The sequence below is a fragment of the Telmatherina bonti genome, assembly GCF_933228915.1.
Source record: "Telmatherina bonti genome assembly, chromosome: 4".
Taxonomy (NCBI): Eukaryota; Metazoa; Chordata; class Actinopteri; order Atheriniformes; family Telmatherinidae; genus Telmatherina; species Telmatherina bonti.
This window is the reverse complement of record NC_136622.1, coordinates 4,692,288-4,716,773: the sequence shown is the minus strand read 5'-3', so window position 1 is coordinate 4,716,773 and position 24,486 is coordinate 4,692,288. Positions and strand designations below refer to the sequence as shown.

The window sequence follows — 24,486 nt, the reverse complement described above, 5'->3', positions numbered from 1 at the left end:
AAAGGATTCTTTAACATTGTGCTTGGCGGCGGTTTCCGCTGTCCGAGTTTCTAGTTTCTGATTTAACCAGCAGCTTCGTTAAGGGGCGGGTCGTGCACGCGGCGGGGCGGGTCGTGCACGCGGCAGGGCGGGTCGTGCACGCGGCAGGTCGGGTCGTGCACCGCACAGAGAAAGGGTTCCTGCTTTCTCCGTGTTAACCACGCCCACCTCACATGTCCGACCAATCACACGATACTTCTCGGAGCTCCGCAAGAAAAAAGTCCTGCAGCCCGATGTGTCGAGAACTGTCTTCAAACACGTCCACGAGAACAAAATGACGTCATTTTCTTCTCTAAGCCTCGAGAACAAGAACAAAGTTTTGCTTCTTGTGGAGGATGGAACAGGCTTTCTTTAGCTTTAACAAGCATAAAGAGCTTAAGAATAAAACTCAACACTTAGTCAAAGTACAGGCCGTGCTGCAGCAGTGCATGCACTCTTTTTATATTAAAATTAAATACTATAATAATAATTAAATTAGTTTGTAATTTGAAAGCAGGAAACCAAACCTCTTGCAGATGTGTTGTCCTGCTTTGCAGCTCCTGTCTCCATGCTGCCAAACAGCTTTTGACCAGAAGAATCATAAAATATATTTTTTCATTGTTCTAAATCACCACACAGAGGTAACGAATAAAAAATATTTCTATTCTGATTTATGATAAACATTTAGTCACTGTGTGGCGGTGCAGAACCCCCCTGTAGGCCAGAGGAACACAGGAGGCAGGCGGGATGCAGGAAATTATGTTTTTAATAACCAGAAGGAATAAGAACAAAGAAGAGCCACTAAAGGGAAGACTGTAACACAGAGGAACAACTTTAACCAAGTAGTAAGAGGATTAATAAGGAACAGGGGGATGGAAGAGTCAAAGCAGGTGGATCATTGAGCAGGAAGCAAACAGGAAACAATACACAAGAGGAAAAAACTTTCAAAATAAAACCAGAAATCAGGTGTGGACTGACTGTGATGCAGTTTCATTTGTTTGAAGCTGAGATGCTGAAAATTAAACTGTTTTAAATCATCACTGAGATAAATAAAACAGATTCAAGCATTTTAGTCAGTTATGTTTTGAAACTCATATGTAGAAATATTTTAATTGAATTGTTTTTATGTCTTCATTACAGAGTGAAACTTGAAAAGCTGTTTTTGTCGTTATTTTCTCATGAATGTGCGTCTACAGCGAAGCAGGCAGCAGAAGGAAGAACCATGATTCACTTTTAAAACTCCCACCTTGAAGAAAAACATTTATTTCTTAACATCTGGATCTGATGCACAGCTCAGACGACATATCAAGTTTATTTAACGTGACTAAACGATGAGAAATGTCTTCTTGCAGAGTCCGTCTAACAGTTCTGGGACTGAACTCAGAACTTCATTGATACCAGAAGGAGGGTTTGATGTGCAGTAAAGGAGAGGTCTGACGTGCAACACGCGACCCAGAAGGACAGAATAAAATATCTAAACTTCATTCTCTACGTCGCCTACTGCCGTCACCATGGCGATAAAGGTGAAGAGAAACGCTTCATGTGTGTCCAGTCTGCAGTTATATTCCCAGAGCCGACTGAAACCAGTATAGACACGCTGCGTATAGACTGGGCTGCAGCTGGTCCCACACCTCACAAAGGAACACAAAACCATGAAGATTTACAGCGATAAACCATTTTTATATTCCAGCAGGCGACTTTATAAAGACCGTCTAAAAAGCAGCTGCTGGTCAGAAAAACACACAAAGTCACACAACATGACACAGGTTCCAGTACAAAACCAGTATTTCCAACAGGTAGAAGTGATGAATCAGTGCAGGGCTGAGGTGTAATGTTGCCTTGTGATGGACTGGCGACCTGTCCAGGTGGACCCGCCTCTCACAGGATAACTGCTGGTCCAGGTCCACCCCCAGGACCTGGACCAGAGGAGGACTCGGGACTCAGGTGGGCGTGTTTGCAGGTAGAGTTTCAGCCTGAAGTCAGATCCACAGAAGTTTCCCTTCCATGCAGACTGACTCACAGTCGGAGAGGAGATGCAGTCACAGCTAGAAACGGGCTTCATTACGACTGGTGAGGGAAAAGGACCAGGGAGGGGGTCTGTGGAGAGGAAAAAGAAAAGATTTCTGGTTTTCCAGGTTATTTTCTAGTTGGGGAAATGAGCAGCTGTCGTCAGCTTGCTGCTGACAAAGAACCTTCACTGTTTTTACACACAGGTGCTGAGTCCCATTCTTACCCTTCATCATCCTTTTCACTGTTTCCAGCCTTTTCATTCTTTTAGTATTTTCTACCTTTTCATTTTAATGCAGCTTATCTGCTCATTTCTTATAATGCATATTCATCTTTTTACATTTTTACATTTTAATCTCGTAACTTGTCTTTGTTTTTTCTATATTTCAGAGATGTTTGTGTGTTTTGCTTCTCAAGTCTTAGAATGATGCTTTTGGAGAGCAGATTTTCTGTTTGTGTATGAAACACCTCTGTGTGCTCCGACAACGTGTTAGACGTGGAGAAAATTGGCCATTGCATGTTTTTAGACAGTCTAATATAAATAACGTAGATTGGATGCAGTTTGGGACTTTTGTTAGAGAAATGAATAAACATAAACATGTTAGTTACAATTTTATGCATAAACAGCAAAGTTTTTAATCATTAGGCATCTGATTTGCTATTCATATCTTTGTGGAAGAAGCAGATTTCGGGCATGCAGCCACTTTGTTCTAGAGGAGAATGAAACCCACCAAACAACCATTTATCCTCCTTATTTATGAGCTTTCTGCCTCAGATGTGTCAGTGTTATAACAGCGTGTGCAGACAAAGCTGGTACGACTGCGGTTTTAAACATCTGAATGCATCTTTCCGGTGTAGGTTTTCTGTGGTCGGGGCTCAGAAGGTTGGGGAACCTCTGGTCCAGTTTACAGCTGGATCTCAGCCACGTGTTTTCCAAGGTTTTCATCTCCAAACTGGCAGCGCTGAGAAAAAGCAACACTCCCCTCGAAGCGCAGGCGGATGAACTTTTCAACATGTCATGTTGTATTTAGTGTAGAGAGAGTAGAATATGCTGGAGGAAAAGAAGCCTCTACATCCTCCTTCAGAAACCATCCTGGAGTTTCAGGATGGAAGACCATGATGAAGAAGGGAGCAAACAGAAGTTTAACATTCCAGCCTGGTTTTTGTCTGGACACTGATGATGATGATGATGATGATGAGGGTCCAGACTGTGGTGGAGATGGAAAAGCTGTTTTCTGCATGGAGGTTCTGAGCTCTACAATGTGCCAGCATCCGGCTGCATCATGGCGTCCAATCAGCTGGAAGACACAACGACTCGCTGTGAAGTGAAGCTCACCTGCTGCTCTTCATAAGGAAGTATTGTTAACATCTTCTGGGTCCTGGTCTGTGTCTGGGTTCAGCGGCGTCACCGCTGGTTCTTCTTTCCCTCCTGAGGATTTCTCCTGTTCAGCAGGATTAAAAGGGAAACATGCAAAACAAGACAGTTTTATTCAGCCAGACATTTTAACTAACACCTGTAAACATTAACGGTAGAAAATATACTGCCTTCTCTGCATTCCGTTGTTTTCCTGTGAAAAGAAATGAAACAGTAAACAAACATCTTCAGAACAGTCAGGAGAACAAACTGCTGTCCTACAAACATCTACTGTCCTCACCTGATATTAGAGACATGATCTTCTCTCTGAAGAGGTATAAAACTCCAGCCGCTACCATCAGTAATATTAACAAACCCACACCGATCCCGATCCCAGCTGCTGGTGCAACGGAACTGTTTTCTCCACATTCAGCATCAGATGAAGAAGTTCCTGCTTTTATCTGCTGAAGGTTTAGTGACTGACATCTGAAATGACAGAGGAAGATGTTTCCAGAAGAATGTAGAAATGCAACAAATCCCTGCTGCTCTTAGAGATGAAACATGAAGAATCACTTACTGTGTGTGTTCTCGACAAGATGAAGACGATCCGTCTGAAAATGTTCCATGTGTGCAGTCGGAGCACTCGGTGTCTGAGGAGGATGTTCCTGCACACACACACTCATATCATCTCCCTGCTTCAGCACGCTGCACACACACTTCTGCTTCTGTCATTTGCTGCATGTTTCTAAGCAAGCTTTACTGTGAACATGGAAACAACTCACCTGCTTTACTGATGTACTGTCCTGGTTTACAGCTGCTGTGTTTCTGTGCTGCTGCACAGCTGCTCTTTGTAGCGTCGATACAGAAGAATCCCTCTGCTGGTTCACACACCGTGTCTGATGTTCCTGTACACGGCTGCTTCACACTCACACCTGAACCTGACAACAGGTGAAGGTTACTTGTGTTACTTCCAGCCTGTTTTCTGGTGCAGCTTCAGAAGAACGTGATACGTTGTCCTTTTGGAAAAGTGGGGATACGTTTGCTTTCATAACAGATTGTTGCAACCTGTGTTAGGAAGCGAGTTGGACCTCACCTGAATCACAGATACTACAGACAGCACACTGTTTCAGCCCATTAGGTTGGTCCATGTACGATCCGGCTATGCAGGCCTGACATGACGTCGGTGTGTCCGTGGTGCAGTCGTGTTTAACCAGAGTTCCTGTTAAAACAAGATGAAGGTGTTGAAGTGAAAGCACGCTCTGCAAACTGCTACCATTCAATCCACAAGTCCACATTTAGACTTAATTAAATGCAGAAAGATAAATTCAGATGCAGGAACATAAACAGCAGCATGTCAGCAGGACCATACCTGTAAAATGACAAGTTAACCCAGTGGTTTCTTCTAGCCATGACTCCCAAGACAGGGTAAACAACTAAACCTAGGAAACAATGAGCCCTGTCTGTCTGTGGTGCCAAAATCCCCAAATCCACCCAGCTGACTGGTCCGTGACCAGGTCCAGCTAAGCAGTCAATCCGGCACCTGACTGTCAGCATCTTGGGGTGTCGGAACCCTGCAAACGTCTGGAGCAGGTTCAGCAGGACAGGATGTGATTTACTCTCGACTTGGCAGAGACCACGTGCCAGCTTTACCATGGTGCAGAGCATTTCCTTACAGATGCGACAACGTTTGAAGCTGGGGTGGGTAATGTTGGGGAGATAATAAGATGTGAAAGTGGCGCCCTGTCTTGACTCCTCCCCCTCTGTTTAGGCCCCTCCTCCTCTGGTTCGGGCTCCTCCCCCTCTGTTTTCAGCCGTGTTTGCCTTCCGAGTTTCTTCTTCACTACTTTGTATTTTCATCCTAACACGCTGTTTATATGCAGGGTGTGGCTATCAGGTATGCACTGCTGGAGGGGGAGGAGGGGAGCCGGGAGAAGAAGCTATGGAATATAAGAAATTAACAACTCCATTTCGGTCTGAACGTTTGGATTGGTCAGAGTTTTTACAGATTTACAGTAAACTGAGGGGTCTAACTATATTTCTTATTGTTCATGATTACAGAATGTATAGACTACAATCAGGACGAGGAACCACTTCACCCAGAGGAACATGTCTCGCAGCAGGAGGACCTGCTAGAGCTTTAGGAGGAAAGAAACAGTTTGCAGCGGTAGAAGAGTTGTTGCCCGGAGGCATCGTATGTAATGCAGAAAACACAGCGTTAATTAGTGAAGGTTAGTTGGTGTAGGTTAGTTGGTGTAGGTTAGTTGGTGTAGGTTAGATGGTGTTGGTTAGTTGGTGAAGGTTAGATGGTGTAGGTTAGTTGATGGAGGTTAGTTGGTGAAGGTTAGTAGTATGAAGGTTAGATGGTGTAGGTTAGTTGGTGAAGGTTAGTTGGTGTAAGTTAGCTGATGAAGGTTAGTTGGTTAAGGTTAGATGGTGAAGGTTAGTAGTATGAAGGTTAGGTAGTGTAGGTTAGTTGGTGAAGGTTAGTTGGTGTAGATTAGTTGGTGTATGTTAGTTGGTGTAGGTTAGATGGTGTAAGTTAGTTGTTGGAGGTCAGATGGTGTAGGTTAGTTGATGGAGGTCAGATGGTGTAGATTAGTTGGTGTATGTTAGTTGGTGTAGGTTAGATGGTGTAAGTTAGTTGTTGGAGGTCAGATGGTGTAGGTTAGTTGATGGAGGTCAGATGGTGTAGATTAGTTGGTGTAGGTTAGTTGATGGAGGTCAGATGGTGTAGATTAGTTGGTGTAGGTTAGTTGATGGAGGTCAGATGGTGTAGATTAGTTGGTGTAGGTTAGTTGGTGTATCTTACCGGGAGGACACATGCGACAGCATCCATGTCCTGTTCTGTACTCGAACTGTGTGCATTCCAGAGCATCAGCAGAAATGACCTTCATCACAATCATCTGTAGAAACAAAGCTCTTTAAATTCACCAGATTAAAAAACAATTAGATAACTTTACAAGAATCATCCGTCAGCTCTCGGAAGCAAAGCTGGGAAGTTTCTGGAAAACACCCTTCAGATGAGTTTATTTTCACTTCTCAGTTTAGTGAGTCTGATAAACATGACAGCGATTTGTTTTATTTTTAACCTTCAGGATCCTCATCATGAGAATAAAAACTCTGAGGAGGACGACATAAACAGCAGCTGTGTAACTGGTTTTCCTACAGACCTTGTGATAATCATGTGTATTGATGAGGATGTGAGTGTTTGCTGTGAAGAGCTTTATTTACTACAACGCATCGTTTTACCAGCACAGACGCAACCGCCTGAAAGTTTCCTCTGAAAATCATTTTATCAGACCGGTGGAAGGTTTCCTTCCGCTGAAGACGGCTTGTCGCTGAAGTCTGGGAGGAGATGAGCAGGAGGGTCCAAACTGCCGTCCACGTCTGCAAACAAGACAAAACCATCCGCTGTGAACAGTTTTTAATCATCTGAAATCACTTGAAGAAAACTTTTTGGGAAAACTTAAAATAACTACACTGTAAATTTAACCTAAACAGATTTTTATGAATGACTGCTTCTTTTTCTCTGAAGTCACTGGATTCTTCTATTAAAGCCCAAACTGGGTTTTTCTCTGCAGTTTCTCTAAGTGATGATGTCACACCTGCATCAGGTGATTGACAGGCTGAATGCAGACGGTCACACAGATCAGGAGGCGAAGCAGCTTCATGACAGAAACACGACCACTCTCCATCTTTAATGGCTTTTAAAATGTTTCAGCTTTTTTAAACGAAAAATGACTCAGTGTTTTAAATATTTATTGTTCAAAACTTCATCATCATCTCATCATCGTCTCCATCCAAACTGGGAAACTTGTCAAGATAACCATGTTTATTCCAGACAAACAAGTTATCAGTGATTATGTTAACACAGTTGCCATTTTACTCTGCTTTTCATAAATTTACATGTCGACACAGAGAACAAAGACACCATTCTTCATACGGTCTTCCTTATCCAATAATATAATACAATACAATATAATACAATATAATATAATATAATATAATATAATATAATATAATATAATATAATATAATATGATATAATATAATATAATATAATATAATATAATATAATATAATATAATATAATATGATATAATATAATATAATATAATATAATATCGTCATAGATTTTTTTGCTTCAGCAACATAAAGATCACGTGACATGAGAGGAGGAAGAATTTATCAACTTGAAAGATTTAAAACAGGCTGAACAGGTTGAAATCTGTCTTTATTTATAAAACAAAACTTAAATATGAATAATGTGAATAATAATGATGGTAAAGTTCTTACAGAGCTCGCTCTCATCGGAACTAAACCAACATGGCTTTTCACACTTTCTGACGTTTCATCAGAAGTAAATATGTATTATTCCTTCAGCAGGACAGCAGATGCTGCTGTTTGTTTGCATTAAAAGGTTATTTCTACATTATTCTACTCTGCTCTGCAAGTATAAAAAACAAACTGTATGCGAAATGTTCAACTCTTCTTTCTCTTTCACTTTTGATGTTTCAGCTGCTTTTTGTACTAAAACGTAACTTCAGCAGGTATTATCTAGACTTTCTGCTGCTGGTGGAGAATGGAGAAGATCTCACCGCTATCATCTTACTACTCTCCACTACACACACCTTCCGCGTTTTATTTACAGATTTGGTCCAAAACTTACCGCAGATTCAGCGAAACGTTGAATTTCTCCGCAAAACTCTGCGCAACGTGAAGGTCTGCGCGGAAAAGCTTCACGTAGAATTAAACTCGCAGGATCTGAGGCAGCTGATGTGAACAGGATTCAGAGTAAAATCACGTGAAAGTTCCGCCCACAGAGAGGTGTTTGGTTTATCTAATAGTTTTTAGTATCTAGTGGTGTCAACATGTCACGTCTGCAAGACAGCAGAAGAAATAGATTTTATTCTATTGTTTTATTCTAAACGCATTCAAACAGGAGTCATTAAACACCTCATGGTGAGAAAGAAGGTGAAAACATCAGGATTAGTTCATACTTTCACTTTCAGAAAGAGACTTGATGGAAAAGTTTACTGGCGCAGTTTTTAATGATGTTCATGACTTCCGGAATTTTAAACAGATTTTTTTTATTTCAGACTTTTTATTTTCTACTCTTCCTGAGAACCAGTCAGCTTCAAAATGAAGATTTTATTTATTCATTTTGAAAGAAGCTACACAGCTGCTTCCACAGGCTGAAATGGTTCCAGCCGAGCAACTGGAAACCAGTTGGAGGTTGCTGTTGGCCAGTTGACCACAGATGTTACACCTGCGACTAAACGGCATTTCCCGCCTTAGCAGACAGATGGAGTTATGATGTGGTTGCTTCCTACATCATGATTAGTTCACTTTACCTGTGTGAGGTTCCTTTAACTTACATACTGGCATAAAACCAGTATGTAAATTACTGCTGCCTGAGGTTTACATCATGCAAATTTGAAATGTGACTGAAATTTTGGTAGAACCAGTGTAGCTGAATACCAGTTTGGTGTTATCCTGACCAGCTCTCCCAGTGGAACAGACTTTCTGACAGCAAATTTTTTACCATTATTTATAATATCACAAAGTTTTTTTTTACACTTCAGTAAAGTTAGAAAGATATTTAGAGATTAAATTTTTCTGAATTAATAACTCATCAACGGAACAACACCACAATAACAGCAGGGTAGACTCCGAGCTACAATCGCATTTTTCTCAAAAAGAGCCGTCCTCTGACCTTTGACACTTAAATGGGACTCAATGCAGAGCCTGCTTAGGGACCGTTTGCAAAGTGCAAAACCGAAAAATATGAAAAGGAATTTTCACTAACTACGATATGAGATGTTGTAGTGTCACCAAACTCACAGCGTAAATAAACCATCTCATCTGGATCATACTACACGTCTTACTTTTGGAAAATATGCTTACATGTATTTTTGGCATTTTTTTAAATCATTTAAATTTAATTAAAAATATGATTACAAATAATTACACTATGACAAGTTGTTGTGCCACCAAACTCCACCACCCATCTATTTTCTGCCACTTCGGGTCGCGGGGGCAGCAGCCTAAGTAGGGAAGCCCAGACTTCCCTCTCCCCAGCCACATTTGCCAACTCTGCGGGTTCTGGTTGAGGCGTTCGACCGTGTCCCCCGGGGGCTCCTGTGGGGGGTACTCCGGGAGTATGGGGTACCGGACCCCCTTGTACGAGCTGTCCGGTCCCTGTACGACAGGTGTCAGAGCTTGGTCCACATTGCCGGTAGTAAGTCGGATTCGTTTCCAGTGAGGGTTGGACTCCGCCAAGGCTGCCCTTTATCACCGATTCTGTTCATAACTTATATGGACAGAATTTCTAGGTGCAGCCGAGGGGTTGAGGGGATCCGACTTGGTGGCCTCAGGATTGGGTCCCTGCTTTTTGCAGATGACATGGTCCTGTTGGCTTCATCTGGTCGTGATCTCCAGCTCTCGCTTGAGCGATTCGCGGCCGAGTGTGAAGCGGCTGGGATGAGAATCAGCACCTCCAAATCTGAGACCATGGTCCTCAGCCGGAATAGGGTGGATTGCCCTCTCCGGGTCGGGAGTCAGGTCCTGCCTCAAGTGGAGGAGTTTAAATATCTCGGGGTCTTGTTCACGAGTGAGGGAAGGATGGAGCGCGAGATGGACAGACGGATCGGTGCGGCGTCTGCAGTAATGCGGGCTCTGCGCCGGTCTGTCGTGGTGAAGAAGGAACTGAGCCAGAAGGCAAAGCTCTCGATTTACCAGTCGATCTACGTTCCTACCCTCACCTATGGTCATGAGCTGTGGGTCGTGACCGAAAGAACGAGATCTCGTGTACAGGCGGCTGAAATGAGTTTCCTCCGCAGGGTGGCCGGGCTCTCCCTTAGAGATAGGGTGAGGAGCTCGGTCATCCGGGAGGAGATCAGAGTAGAGCCGCTGCTCCTCCGCATCGAGAGGAACCAGTTGAGGTGGCTCGGGCATCTGGTCAGGATGCCTCCTGGACCTCCCTGGTGAGGTGTTCCAGGCACGTCCCTCTGGGAGGAGACCCCGGGGAAGACCCAGGACACACTGGAGGGATTACATCTCTCGGCTGGCCTGGGAACGCCTCGGGATCCCCCCCGCAGAGTTGGCAAATGTGGCTGAGGAGAGGGAAGTCTGGGCTTCCCTGCTTAGGCTGCTGCCCCCGTGACCCGACCCCGAATAGGTGGCATGAAGACGAGACGAGTTGTAGACCTACAACTATGTAGAATAACCAGCCAGCGCAGTAGAGACCTGCTGCAGGCTTTTCCAGGAAAGCTTCAATAGATCCATGTTTACATGAGAACAATTGATGGGGTGTTGATTAGCTTCAGCTCAACAGTTTTACTGCTGAAAGTGTCCTGGTGCCTCCTGAAGCAGCAGATGATCAGAGTAAAACCTGTTCTGTCTGGGTTCCAGTTGTTGCTAATGTTACCAACTTGTCGGAAATATTCATTTGCCACGTTATCACAAATTTCTGCTGGTATTTGATATGTGAGTGTAACTCCACATGTTGTTCAGGTTGACATGTTGCAGGCAGCCCTGCTGGCTCTGGAGGAATCCACTCAGTTTTTGCCTCAGAGCGCCATCCAGTGGCGATTTTAAGGAATATTTCTCATTTTATGAGTCGCTTTTGCAACGTCAATGCAGTTTATGGTGACAGTTTAGCGCTGTGGTTTATAATAAAAATAATCATAATAATAATAATAACAATAATAATGCTTGTGGTGATGTAATTGATTATTTTATCTTTGCTATATATTCTTCAGAATAAATAAATATTCTCTTTAACAGTGTTGTTGTGTGGTGAATAAACCACTGTACGGATGCGTGTTTCCTTCTGACAGAGGATGCTGCAGCTGCACCTGCTGCCAGATGTGCATCTTTGTTAACCATTGTATTTACTTTTTTCTCATTTGGGTAGTAGTACTATCACATTTTGTTGCTCATTTTCCCAGGTGCAGCAGTGTCTCTCTGTAGCTGAGTACATGTACATTAAAAGTTTGACTTCAGCTTAATGTAAAGTTACATCGTGGAATTAGTGTCTTGTTCTCGACTGAGGAAATCATCTGGGAAATCAGAGGGAAGAATGAGATGTAAAAATGTGTCTCCGACCACACAAGAAGAAACGTTTCAGACATTTTGCATGAGTTCAGACATGACTGTCTGTATTGTCTTTAATAATAATATATCTTTAGGCACTTTTCTTGACTCTCGCGGTCGCGTACAGATAAAAACTATAGGGAAGATAAATAACATCAAAGCAATTAAAAATGATATAAACATCACAACAAACATGAGCTGAAACACTGCCAGACTGCCCCAGTCACAGAGGACAAGCCTGAACAGACTCAGCAGTTTTCATGTTTTGCTGCCTGGAATCAGGATTGTTGGAGCGTTTGCATCATTTTATGTCTACAACCTTGAAGATGTGACTTTTTCCATCTAGCACAACAACAAATGAGATAAAATATGAGTGTTAATACGTATTCACCCCCTAAAGGCAGTACTCTGCAGAGCCGCCATGTGCAGCAGCAGCAGCTGCAGGTTGTTTAACCTCTATGAGCTCACCACGGGTCTCTGCTCATTCCTGAAGGGAAAACTGCTCCAGATCCTTCACGTTTGATGGTTTGCACTTCCACAGATTAATCTTTAAGTCTGACCACAGATCCTCGGTGGGACTGAGGTCTGGGCTCTGGGCATCCCCGCAGCATGATGCAGCCACCACCGTGTCCCTCTGAGTTTATATCATGCACATAAACACACACAGTCAATATTCCTTTAACATTTATAGTTAATAATTAAATTAAAACAAAAAGTTCATGTAAAGGTTTGCATTTGTTTAATTGGACTTTATGTATAAATTCACTTTTTTTTTTTAACACATTAAAGACAAACAAACTGTTAACATGGAATTTATGTCATAATATTAAACTGAAAACTTGCATGAAATTAAAATAAAGTCAAACTATCTGGCAGGATTTTTTTGTGAAAATATTTGTTCATTTTAACGGGAAATGTCCATCAGCTGGTTTTTACAGTGGTGGTGAATCTGTGTCTTTGTACCGAAACTGTGCAGGCATCTCTGGACGCTGCACTCAGCGTGTGTGTGTGTGTGTGTGTGTGTGTGTGTGTGTAGGCTTTTAAAAACACAAGAGACCATGAACATGTTTCCCATGGCAGACTTGTGTTAAATCTAAACTCTGAAGGTAAAACAAAAGTTCTGCTTGTTTGAGAGAAAAATGATCAAATAAAAATAAGTGAAGAAGAATCCTAAATGTTCAGACAACAGCTTACGTTTGTTACATTAAGATAAAACTCATCACAACATTTTACAACAAGGGATTTGCTGGAATTTCCTCTCTAATAACCCTTTAACACGTGAAAAAGAATAATTGTTTAAAACAAACCGTCTGGATCAGCTGATCTGTGCAAAATAAAGAAGCAATGTGATGATGGGCCAACAGTTGCATCATTTTAACAGGTTAAACATTTATCAGGTCATTTAGCATCAGACACCGCATGCAGCCACTTTCACCGCACATCATTCCCAAACCCAGATTTTAAGATTTCATGCAGCTGCTATAATAAAATCTGAAATCACGTAAGACGGCCGAGCACCAACAAAGTGCACATCTTTAACAAAGTGAAGCTTTTTATCAGGGATGTGCTGCTGCTGCTGAAGGCTTTGGAGGACCCCGCCCTCTTCAGGAGGACCTCCACCGGGTAATGGTCACTCACCTCCAGGGCCTGAAGGAAAAACAGAAGAAACACTGGAAACATGAAACCAACCAGCAGCTTTCCTTCTTCGCGTGTCGGCAGCTCAGCTTCTCAGATGGAGTCAAAATCAAATCGATTTCGCATCCTGGACGTTCTGCAGACACTCATCTGACATTTGCGGGTTTTTATTCAATATGGTTATTTAATTCAGCCTGGAGAGAAATGTGGGGTCCTAATCTGGTTTTACTTAAATAAAAAATCCACAATTCTGCTGCAGTTACTGTAAAGACAGCACATGTGTGGAGATGAATACGTTGTTAATCAGACTGTACTGATATATGAGTAACTATCCTCATGTCAATAACTGGATCTCCACTGTCGTCACATGTATTATTAGTGAGTTATTAGTGACGGTTACCTGCTCTTCTGTTAGCCGGTACTCTGTCTGGAAGTTAAACGGTCGGGCTGATGAAGGCACAACGGCTCTGTTAAAGGTTTCTCCGTGCACAACGATCCTGTTGGAAAACACAGAAAGCAGAGAGGAGCTGCAGAGGTTCGTGGAGCTCAGGCTTGTCACCAACCAGCAAGAATGATGCATAACTTTAAAGTTGACCAGATGTAGTTCAGAGTGAAGCTGAATTCCAGCAACAGTTCAGAGTCGGTCCGTGGAGGACGCAGCATCATGCAGTCTTATGGAAGGACTGCTCACATGTTCAGATGAAGGATACTTTTAGAGATTTGCTCCTTTATTCTGTAACATTTTAAGGATGCTTTTGTGTATCTTTGTTTCCTCAAAGACCCCCAGAATCCGTTCAGCATATTTATTATGGTGCAGATGGACATTATGCATTAAGTTCATGTCTCCATGAGCTCCATGAGGTCATGGAAAACTCTCCTGATGGAGGTTTTCTACATAAAAAGGTGAAGAGACCTGGTTTCCTTCAGGTCAGATCATACCACCTTTCCTCATCTTCCATACGAAAAGCTTCGCCTGAAGGCGAGTTTGTTTTGCTCTTTCTGACCCTTTGACCCAACGATGTGGAGCTGCAGAAACTTCTAAAGCGTCCTGAGAAGCTTCCAGCCTCCTGGAGGGAACGTTTACCTGTCGTATGCGCAGGTTGTGGTCGACCGTACGGTGGTGTCACTGTTGTCTGGTATCAGCCAGAACAGGCTGTTGTCTGTGATCAGACGCACTTTTATACGGTTCTTCTTGGCCAGGTAACCACAGTCAGCGTTGAAGTCGCCGAGAAGCATCACATTCTGCTCACACACACACACACACACATTCACAGTTAGACACATGAACATTAGCCAAGCGTTTAAAGAGCAGCGCTGAACGTGCATTACCACGAGCAGCATGAGCCTCTACCTCAGTGTTCCACATCTTCCTGACATGCTGCAGAACGTCGTACAGGGCATCCAGCTCCTTGGTGGTGTTGGCTGGAGTGGTGTGCTGAGGAATCAGGACAAAGTCCCTTATAGCTGGAACATAAGGTGGGGTTTGGGGGTGTGGGGGTGCAGGGAGACGTTTACACACGATACATTAATACTGTCTGGTCATGCAGAGTCAGCAATCTCACCTGTGGACGGAGCTCTGAAGTGAACAACAAACGGCTCTCTGGAGAAAGCATCCACATCACCTGGAAGCTCGTCTGGATACTGATACTGTCCGGTGAGCGTCGCCGTGTTGGTCCTGCAGACAAACAGAAAGCAAACGTTTCTGCGTGTCCTCTGGCTGCTGCAGGGCGCTGCACACAATCCGGATCAGCTCACCTGTATAGAAACACATACTGCTCCTGGTAGGACTCGGACCTGCCCAGTCTCTCACTGGCCACAGCTTTATACTCATGTTTAGAGTCATACCTGAGTAGCAGAGAGACACAGACAGCAGCACCCTTCAACCGCAGGACACAATTTATTCCACGTCCAGTCCTGTTAAAATCACGTCAGGTGCTAAAAGAACTTCATCACTATGTACGTGATGGACACACCGGTGTGTGTGTGTGTGTGTGTGTGTGTGTGTGTGTGTGTGTGTACATGAGGAAGTGAGCGAGGACTCACCTCGTGACCTGATGGAGCAGCTGCTGTAAAGCCGTCCCCTGGTTGTCTCTCACCTCCTGCAGCAGGCAGACGTCGCAGCGCGTGATGATCTGGAACAGACATGCAGCAACTCAGTCCACGGCAGGAACCACGCCGCCCGGCGCGCGCCTGGCGGGCTCCACGCCACCCGGCGCGCGCCTGGCGGGCTCCACGGCGCGCGCCTGGCGGGCTCCACGGCGCGCGCCTGGCGGGCTCCACGGCGCGCGCCTGGCGGGCTCCACGCCACCCGGCGCGCTCCACGCCACCCGGCGCGCGCCTGGCGGGCTCCACGCCTGCAGAGGGGACAGTAACCTCCCCGTCTGTCTCTACGGCTGCGGTGGATCTCAGAGCAGTGTTTACTGTGTCTCTCTCAGCAGTTTCTGCATGCTTCATCTCCCTTTCTGGTCCAGCTGGACTCTGACTTTAGTTGTAAACGTTGATGCTTTAATGAGGTGGAAAGCTGCGACATGTCAGAACACATCCTCACCCTGACCAGAGTTCGCATCACGTCGGTCTTCTTGGCTTTAGAATCACCGAAGTGATGAAGGTTAAAGGCACACACTCTGAAGTCTGAGTCTGCTTGAACATCGCTCGCTGCCAGCAGGAAGGAGAGGAGGAGGAGGAGGGATGAAGACCTCATGGTGTGGAGCTACAAGGAGACATAAACACATGATTCTTATAGCTGAAGCACGTAGAGCAGGACAGAAACCTGCTGCACATCCCTTCATCATTCCCAGTGAGAAATGTTTGCTGACTTTATCCTTCCTGCTTTATTTATCTACATAAATCCCAGTTTTACTTCTCAGCACTGAAGAAACTGTTGGACATGACGTGTAAAAGATGCTGCATTGTATCTGACATGCAAACAGACAAAGGAGGGAATGAAGCTCCTTCCTGCAGTTTGACCCGCTCTCATCACATCTGGAGATTTCCTTCTGTCTGAAACAGTTTCACTTCATGTTTTAATGTTTATTTGTCCTCGTGACGAGGTGACGCGTGGAAAACTGCCTTCAACACACCCATGGGACACTGAATATTTGGTCCTGCCCTTTGGTCTTACAAACGCTCCTGCAGTTTTCCAAGCTTTGGTCAACGATGTTTTGCGTGATTTCCTGAATCGTTTTGTTTTTGTGTACCTGGATGACATTTTAATTTTCTCAAGAAACCATGATGAACATGTTCGCCAAACAAACTGTTTGTGAAAGCTGGGAAGTGCGAGTTTCATGTGGAGTCGGTGACTCTTTTGGGTTACATCTTTGCAAGTGGGCGGATGAAGACCGATCCAGAGAAGGTGAAGGTTGTGGCCAGCTGGTCAAGACCCAATTCTGTTAAACGACTACGTTTTATTGGATTTGCCAATTTCTACAGGCGGTTCATTAAGAAGTTTAGTCACGTTGTTGCGCCTCTTACCCGTCTCACCTCTTCGAAAGTTCCTTTTGTTTGGTCAGAGGATGCTGAAGGTGCTTTTCAGAGACTGAAGACAAGCTTCACCTCAGCTCCTGTCCTCCACCAGCCTGATCCCACCAGACAGCTCATTGTGGAGGTTGACGCTTCTGATGTTGGGGTCGGCGCAGTTCTTTCACAGAGATCAGTCCAGACGAGTCAGCTCCATCCTTGTGCTTTCTTCTCAAGACGCTTATCACCGGCAGAAAGAAACTACAACTTTGGGGATCGTGAACTGTTGGCTGTAAAGTTGGCATTAGAGGAGCGGCGGCACTGGTTGGAGGGAACTAAGCTGCCTTCTATCGTCTGGACAGATCATAGAAAGTTGGAGTACATCCAGACTGCTAAAAGACTTAACTCTCGTCAGGCCCTTATTCTTTGGTAGATTTAACTTTGTCATTACTTACAGACCAGGGTCCAAGAACACTGAACCAGATGCCCTCTCACGTCAGTTCAGTCCTGAGGAGTCACCCTCCAATCTGGACACGATTATACCCACATCATGCCTGCTGGGAGCAGTTACCTGGGAAGTGGAAGAGACTGTCCAGAATGCTCTACGGGATGATCCTGGTCCAGGCCCTCCTCACTGTTTGTTTGTGCCTGACAGTGTTCGTTCCAAGGTCATCAGGTGGGGACATGTCATCCTGGGTCGCACCTTCTCTCTTCTCCGGAGGCCTTTTTGGTGGCCCTCAATGGAAAAGGATGTCCGTGAGTACGTTGCTGCTTGCACAGTCTGTGCCAGAGGGAAGACGTCCTCTCAGCCCCCTGCTGGACTACTTCGTCCACTTCCTACTCCCACTAGGCCTTGGTCACATATTGCCTTGGATTTTGTTTCTGGTCTCCCATCAGAGGAAACAACCCCATCCTCACAATTGTAGATCATTTTTCCAAAGCAGTTCACTTTGTGGCCCTGCCTAAACTGCTTAGTGCTTTGGAAACTGCTGAACTGATTACTTACCATGTCTTCAGGCTCCACGGAATCCCCGCCGATATTGTTTCTGATCGTGGTCCGCAATCCGTCTCTCAGGTGTGGAGAGCCTTTTGGAAGGCCTTGGGTGCCACTGTCAGTTTAAGTTCTGGTTTTCACCCCCAGACTAATGGTCAGGCAGAACGGGCCAATCAGGATTTGGAATCGTCACTAAGATGTGTTGCTGCTGCAAACCCTTCTTGGAACGACCACCTAAATTGGACTGAATATGCCCACAACTGTCAAGTCATCTGCCACAGGACTTTCTCCATTTGAGGCCTCGGTTGGTTACCAACCACCCTTGTTCCCTGTTCAGGACACAATGACGAGACCTGTCCGCCGTCTCCTCACTGTCCGCCACCGGGGGCGTGTGTGTGTGTGTGTGTGTATGTGTGTGTGTGTGTGTGTGTGTGTGGGGGGGGGGGGGGGGGGGGGGGGGGGGGGGCGTGGTTCTCTTTCAGACTCCTAAGTCACAGATGTCAGTCATCAACCCATCACACAGCAGGATATCTCTCAAGTCCATCCAGCAGTCAACGCCAGATCGTACTACGAACTCGTGGTATCTGGTCTCTAGAATTCTCGAAGTTACGTAAATGCTTGTTTCCAGTCTGATCCCATTGCCATCCTCAATCTTTTGGAACAAACTCATCAACCAGTCCTGCGCCACATCCGGATCCACCTGCACTCCCAAACATCCATTCACCTGTCAGCCGGCCTACGATTCCATCAGCTCCCTGAACCACCACCTGCTCTGTAGTAAAGTTTGTGTTCAGTGCTACATTCCTCGTCTGCTCTTTGGGTCCGAAACCCTGTACGTGTGACAGTAACGACCTGTAACCCGGCTGCAGCGCCACCCAGACACTGATCCTAACGGGGGGTGAAGCCCGGCTGAGCGTGAAGAAACAGGCGACAGCCCAAAGGTTAAAAATATCACAGCACAAGGAGAAACGCGACACATTCAGTTTCATTACGTCCTTCCTGGTCAGCTGTGGTGGTTAGTTAGTTAGTTAGTAGTTAACAGAAAGCAGAAGTGGTCGTTTACGTGGTCGAGACTTCTGTTTCATTAGAAGAAGTAAAAACTTGAGAAAAACTTTTCTGTGTTCCTAGCAGCATGCTAACTGTGTCAGATCTGCTTTAGACTCATCAGCCCAGCAACGTGTTGGTTCTGGTCTGAGTGGATTGTAGCAGGTCTTCTGGTCTTCTGGTCCAGACCTCTCTCCCAGCCGAGGCTCGAACCAGTGACCTTCTTGCTGTGAGGGCTAACCACTGGAGATGGTTGTGTCACAAAGCAACAACCTTCCTCATTCAGAGTCTTCTTCAATCTGAGGCTCAGTTTGAACTTCAGCACGTCGTCTTCGTCACGTCAACGGGACTTCATGCTGCCACGTGATTGGCTGGTTAGATGTTGTGTTGAACAACAGATAAGGTACCTATAAAAGTGTGTGTGTGTGTAACACACAGCTTCTACAAGCCTGCTCAGACTAATGTCTCCTGCAGGCTCAGTTTTCATCAAGACAATCTCAGCAGAGTATACACACACACACACACACACACACACACACACACACACACACACACACACACACACACACACACACACAACACAAGTGTACTCTGAGTTTAACTGCTGTGTTTTCAGCCTCAGTCAGAAACACACACACACACACATGGGATCAAGTTACACCAGTTTTCTCCAGTAAAACTCTGCTTGTCTGGCCAGAAATGAGGAAAGCTAAAGCAGCAGTAACTTACCAGCTTGGTGAGCGCTGGACTTGCTGGGTGTGTGTTTCCTTCCACCCGCCTCCTCTCTGCTGAAACTCGAAGCTGGAGAGCCTCTGTGTGAGTTTCCTGTGGGTGGGACTAAAGGAGGACTGAGCTTGTGCGATATTTACAGTATTCCTATAAAAGCATTAGTCAGAAGTAATTCACTTCCTTGGATGTCATCATTAAATTCATATTTAATTAAAAAAAAAGGTTTAAAAATATATTTACTTTAACTTTAGCAGATTTAATTTGTCACAGAATCAAGTCACACTTTCAGCCTGGAAAACCCGAAATGAAAATGATGCTTCTTCCACTTATTTCACAATAATCTGAAAATAAGGAAGAAAAACTTCTTCTGTTTCCTTCAGGCAGCAACACATAAATACAACTTACAAGATTTTATTATAACCATAATAAAACCATAAATTAAAGTGATTAAAAACAGGATGAGTAAAAGTCAGCGAGCAGATTTCATGCTCAGCTGCACGACAAAGGAAAAGTTTTACCTGGATGTTGGTGGAAAAGTCATCTTTACTGGAAGCACAACAGATAATCCCTGGTCTGGTCCCTGGACTGATCCCTGGTCTGGTCCCTGGTCTGGACCCTGGTCTGGTACCTGGTCTGATCCCTGGTCTGGACCCTGGTCTGGTCCCTGGTCTGGTCCCTGGTCTGATCCCTGGTCTGATCCCTGGTCTGGTCCCTGGTCTGGACCCTGGTCTGATCCCTGGTCTGGTCCCTGGTCTGATCCTTGGTCTGGTCCCTGGTCTGGTCCCTGGTCTGGTCCCTGGTCTGGACCCTGGTCTGATCCCTGGTCTGATCCCTGGTCTGGTCCCTGGTCTGGTCCCTGGTCTGGACCCTGGTCTGGTCCCTGGTCTGATCCTTGGTCTGGTCCCTGGTCTGGTCCCTGGTCTGGTCCCTGGTCTGGACCCTGGTCTGGTACCTGGTCTGGACCCTGGTCTGGTCCCTGGTCTGGTCCCTGGTCTGGTCCCTGGTCTGATCCCTGGTCTGGACCCTGGTCTGATCCCTGGTCTGGTCTCTGGTCTGGTCCCTGGTCTGGTCCCTGGTCTGGTCCCTGGTCTGGTCTCTGGTCTGGTCCCTGGTCTGGTCCCTGGTCTGGTCTCTGGTCTGGTCCCTGGTCTGGTCCCTGGTCTGATCCCTGGTCTGGACCCTGGTCTGGTCCCTGGTCTGGTCCCTGGTCTGGACCCTGGTCTGGTCCCTGGTCTGGACCCTGGTCTGATCCCTGGTCTGGTCTCTGGTCTGGTCCCTGGTCTGGTCCCTGGTCTGATCCCTGGTCTGGTCCCTGGTCTGGACCCTGGTCTGATCCCTGGTCTGGTCCCTGGTCTGGTCCCTGGTCTGGTCCCTGGTCTGATCCCTGGTCTGGACCCTGGTCTGATCCCTGGTCTGGTCCCTGGTCTGGTCTCTGGTCTGGTCCCTGGTCTGGTCCCTGGTCTGATCCCTGGTCTGGACCCTGGTCTGATCCCTGGTCTGGTCTCTGGTCTGGTCCCTGGTCTGGTCCCTGGTCTGGTCCCTGGTCTGGTCTCTGGTCTGGTCCCTGGTCTGGTCCCTGGTCTGGTCTCTGGTCTGGTCCCTGGTCTGGTCCCTGGTCTGATCCCTGGTCTGGACCCTGGTCTGGTCCCTGGTCTGGTCCCTGGTCTGGACCCTGGTCTGGTCCCTGGTCTGGGCCCTGGTCTGATCCCTGGTCTGGTCTCTGGTCTGGTCCCTGGTCTGGTCCCTGGTCTGATCCCTGGTCTGGTCCCTGGTCTGGACCCTGGTCTGATCCCTGGTCTGGTCCCTGGTCTGATCCCTGGTCTGGTCCCTGGTCTGGTCTCTGGTCTGGTCCCTGGTCTGGACCCTGGTCTGATCCCTGGTCTGGTCCCTGGTCTGATCCCTGGTCTGGTCTCTGGTCTGATCCCTGGTCTGGTCCCTGGTCTGGTCCCTGGTCTGGTCCCTGGTCTGGACCCTGGTCTGATCCCTGGTCTGGTCCCTGGTCTGATCCCTGGTCTGGTCCCTGGTCTGGTCTCTGGTCTGGTCCCTGGTCTGGACCCTGGTCTGATCCCTGGTCTGGTCCCTGGTCTGGTCTCTGGTCTGGTCCCTGGTCTGATCCCTGGTCTGATCCCTGGTCTGGTCCCTGGTCTGGTCCCTGGTCTGGACCCTGGTCTGGTCCCTGGTCTGATCCCTGGTCTGGTCCCTGGTCTGGACCCTGGTCTGATCCCTGGTCTGGTCCCTGGTCTGGTCCCTGGTCTGGACCCTGGTCTGGTCCCTGGTCTGGACCCTGGTCTGGTCTCTGGTCTGATCCCTGGTCTGGTCTCTGGTCTGATCCCTGGTCTGGACCCTGGTCTGGTCCCTGGTCTGATCCCTGGTCTGGACCCTGGTCTGGTCCCTGGTCTGGTCTCTGGTCTGATCCCTGGTCTGGACCCTGGTCTGGACCCTGGTCTGGTCTCTGGTCTGGTCTCTGGTCTGGTCCCTGGTCTGGTCCCTGGTCTGATCCCTGGTCTGGTCCCTGGTCTGATCCCTGGTCTGGTCTCTGGTCTGATCCCTGGTCTGGACCCTGGTCTGGTCCCTGGTCTGATCCCTGGTCTGGACCCTGGTCTGGTCCCTGGTCTGATCCCTGGTCTGGACCCTGGTCTGGTCCCTGGTCTGGTCTCTGGTCTGGATTCAGACCAGAGACCAGACCTGGTCTCTGGTCTCTGGTCTCTGGTCCTGCAGGCGGACCGTCTCGGTCCGCCTGCAGGACTATCCAGCAACCAAACAGGAAGATCATTGTTTGAGAGGAAAAATGAAACCAGCAGCATGTGTTCAGAAAACCAGGACCTGCATGGGTCCAGTTTTACCCATCAGAACGCACCCAAATGCATTACACTGACCAGACCGACCCGTCTACACCTCCTATGGAAATCTGGACCCGACTGTTTATGTAGAACCTGCAACCTGACCCGCATGTTGGCAAAGAACCGTAAACCGGTCCAACACATCATCATGGATTGAGCAAAGAGAAGGAACTGACAGACTGAACATGGACATCTTCTGAAAACATGTGTATGTTGCATGACGTCCCTGGTCTGGTCCCTGGTCTGGACCCTGGTCTGGTCCCTGGTCTGATCCCTGGTCTGGTCCCTGGTCTGGACCCTGGTCTGATCCCTGGTCTGGTCCCTGGTCTGGTCCCTGGTCTGGACCCTGGTCTGGTCCCTGGTCTGGACCCTGGTCTGGTCTCTGGTCTGATCCCTGGTCTGGTCTCTGGTCTGATCCCTGGTCTGGACCCTGGTCTGGTCCCTGGTCTGATCCCTGGTCTGGACCCTGGTCTGGTCCCTGGTCTGGTCTCTGGTCTGATCCCTGGTCTGGACCCTGGTCTGGACCCTGGTCTGGTCTCTGGTCTGGTCTCTGGTCTGGTCCCTGGTCTGGTCCCTGGTCTGATCCCTGGTCTGGTCCCTGGTCTGATCCCTGGTCTGGTCTCTGGTCTGATCCCTGGTCTGGACCCTGGTCTGGTCCCTGGTCTGATCCCTGGTCTGGACCCTGGTCTGGTCCCTGGTCTGGTCTCTGGTCTGGATTCAGACCAGAGACCAGACCTGGTCTCTGGTCTCTGGTCTCTGGTCCTGCAGGCGGACCGTCTCGGTCCGCCTGCAGGACTATCCAGCAACCAAACAGGAAGATCATTGTTTGAGAGGAAAAATGAAACCAGCAGCATGTGTTCAGAAAACCAGGACCTGCATGGGTCCAGTTTTACCCATCAGAACGCACCCAAATGCATTACACTGACCAGACCGACCCGTCTACACCTCCTATGGAAATCTGGACCCGACTGTTTATGTAGAACCTGCAACCTGACCCGCATGTTGGCAAAGAACCGTAAACCGGTCCAACACATCATCATGGATTGAGCAAAGAGAAGGAACTGACAGACTGAACATGGACATCTTCTGAAAACATGTGTATGTTGCATGACGTGTGTTCACTTTTCAGGAGGACTTTAAAGCTTTTCAGAGGGTGACCAGTACGTGTTAACGGGAAATGTGGTTGCAGACTGTAGTTTGAGGTAAAAACAGATTTCCAGGCAACATTTTGATGCCGTTTGCTGATACAGTTGTGTAGTGTGACCACTGCTCATAAATACTGTCAGACTACAAGGTGGAAATAAAATAAACTCACATAAAACCAGTTTAAACTACTAGACACTGAAATGTCATGTTGAAAAGATGAAATGTCTGGATTTGAAATAAATCAGAAGCTGCAAACATAACAGGATCTATTAACATACAGATATTTATGGAAATGTGCAACATGACATTCCATCTTGTAAACAGATCAGATTTAGCTGGACTGCAGGTGGTTTGTAGATTGAAGTATAGGAAACTATCCAACCATGTTCATCCGTTTTATTCTGAAGCAAACATTTTATGACGATGTTGAAGCCCTTCGATGCAGACATCCACCCAAAGCCTGCGTTCCTCACAGGATGAAAATGTTCAAACTTGTGCCTGAAGCTTGTCAGGAGGCGCCAACAGGTTGTTGGCTGGTGGTCGACGCCCCACATCACATGGTTTGGACTCATCTGCGGCTCTGCTAGAACTGCTCATGTGAAACAGTCTGGTAGAAATGACCTAAAACTTCCACGAGCAGCTGCAAAATCTGCAGCTGGAGGTTACAACAGCTTAGTGGCAGAATAAGAACACATGGAACGTAGCCTGATGACGTACAGAAACATCTGGACAGAATATGGTAACGGCTGTTGCATCCTAAACGATGGAAATATCAGATAATGGGAGCATCAGAAAGGACGGTCAGTTAAACCACTAAGATGTGGAACAAGTGAGCAGAAAAGCTGACGTCCGACCACAATCTTATTTCATCTTTATGTTAGAAGTCAGCTGCCGTGGCTTTTCCCTCTCCGGACAGGCCGAGTCGAGTTTCCCGTCGACATCTGTAACACATGCACCTCCTGCACCACCGCCTCAGCTTGTTATGGGAACATTTTTCAGATTAATCTTTGAAACGTGTCCTTAATGTTTCCTGCAAAACACTGAGCTGTCGTACAACCTGAGCAGCTATCAGAACAATGAAACGTTTAGATTCAGACAGTTCAAAACCTTGTCTGAATAAAGCAGGCGTGTCGGCGCGGTGCCAAAGAAGAGCAAAGTCAGAGCAG

The 24,486-nt window shown here is 46.7% G+C and overlaps 1 protein-coding gene across 2 annotated transcripts; it reads right to left on the bottom strand.

The window, feature by feature from the left end:
- Positions 1-11,545: 11,545 nt before the first annotated feature.
- On the bottom strand, positions 11,546-19,383 carry dnase1l1 (deoxyribonuclease I-like 1). Of its 2 annotated transcripts, none has more exons than XM_079239391.1 (9): positions 19,335-19,383; positions 15,660-15,821; positions 15,155-15,243; positions 14,867-14,956; positions 14,674-14,786; positions 14,463-14,575; positions 14,196-14,353; positions 13,512-13,608; positions 11,546-13,123 (listed from the first exon to the last, which is right to left on the bottom strand). In XM_079239391.1, exons 2-9 carry the CDS (start codon positions 15,810-15,812, stop codon positions 12,974-12,976), a joined length of 963 nt encoding a protein of 320 aa, XP_079095517.1. In that variant the 5' UTR covers positions 15,813-15,821; positions 19,335-19,383; the 3' UTR covers positions 11,546-12,973. The 2 variants fall into 2 exon arrangements, with proteins under 2 accessions (XP_079095517.1, XP_079095516.1); XM_079239390.1 differs by lacking the exon at positions 19,335-19,383 and adding an exon at positions 17,574-17,580.
- Between the last annotated feature and the right edge of the window lie 5,103 nt (positions 19,384-24,486).

What these genes read in the sequence shown, in the direction of transcription:
- dnase1l1 (XM_079239390.1), bottom strand. An exon ending in TGATGCGAACTCTGGTCAGG is followed by an intron (nt 15,244 to 15,659) that starts GTGAGGATGTGT and finishes TGTCTGTTCCAG; the next exon opens with ATCATCACGCGCTGCGACGT. An exon ending in CAGTATGTGTTTCTATACAG is followed by an intron (nt 14,787 to 14,866) that starts GTGAGCTGATCC and finishes GTTTGTCTGCAG; the next exon opens with GACCAACACGGCGACGCTCA.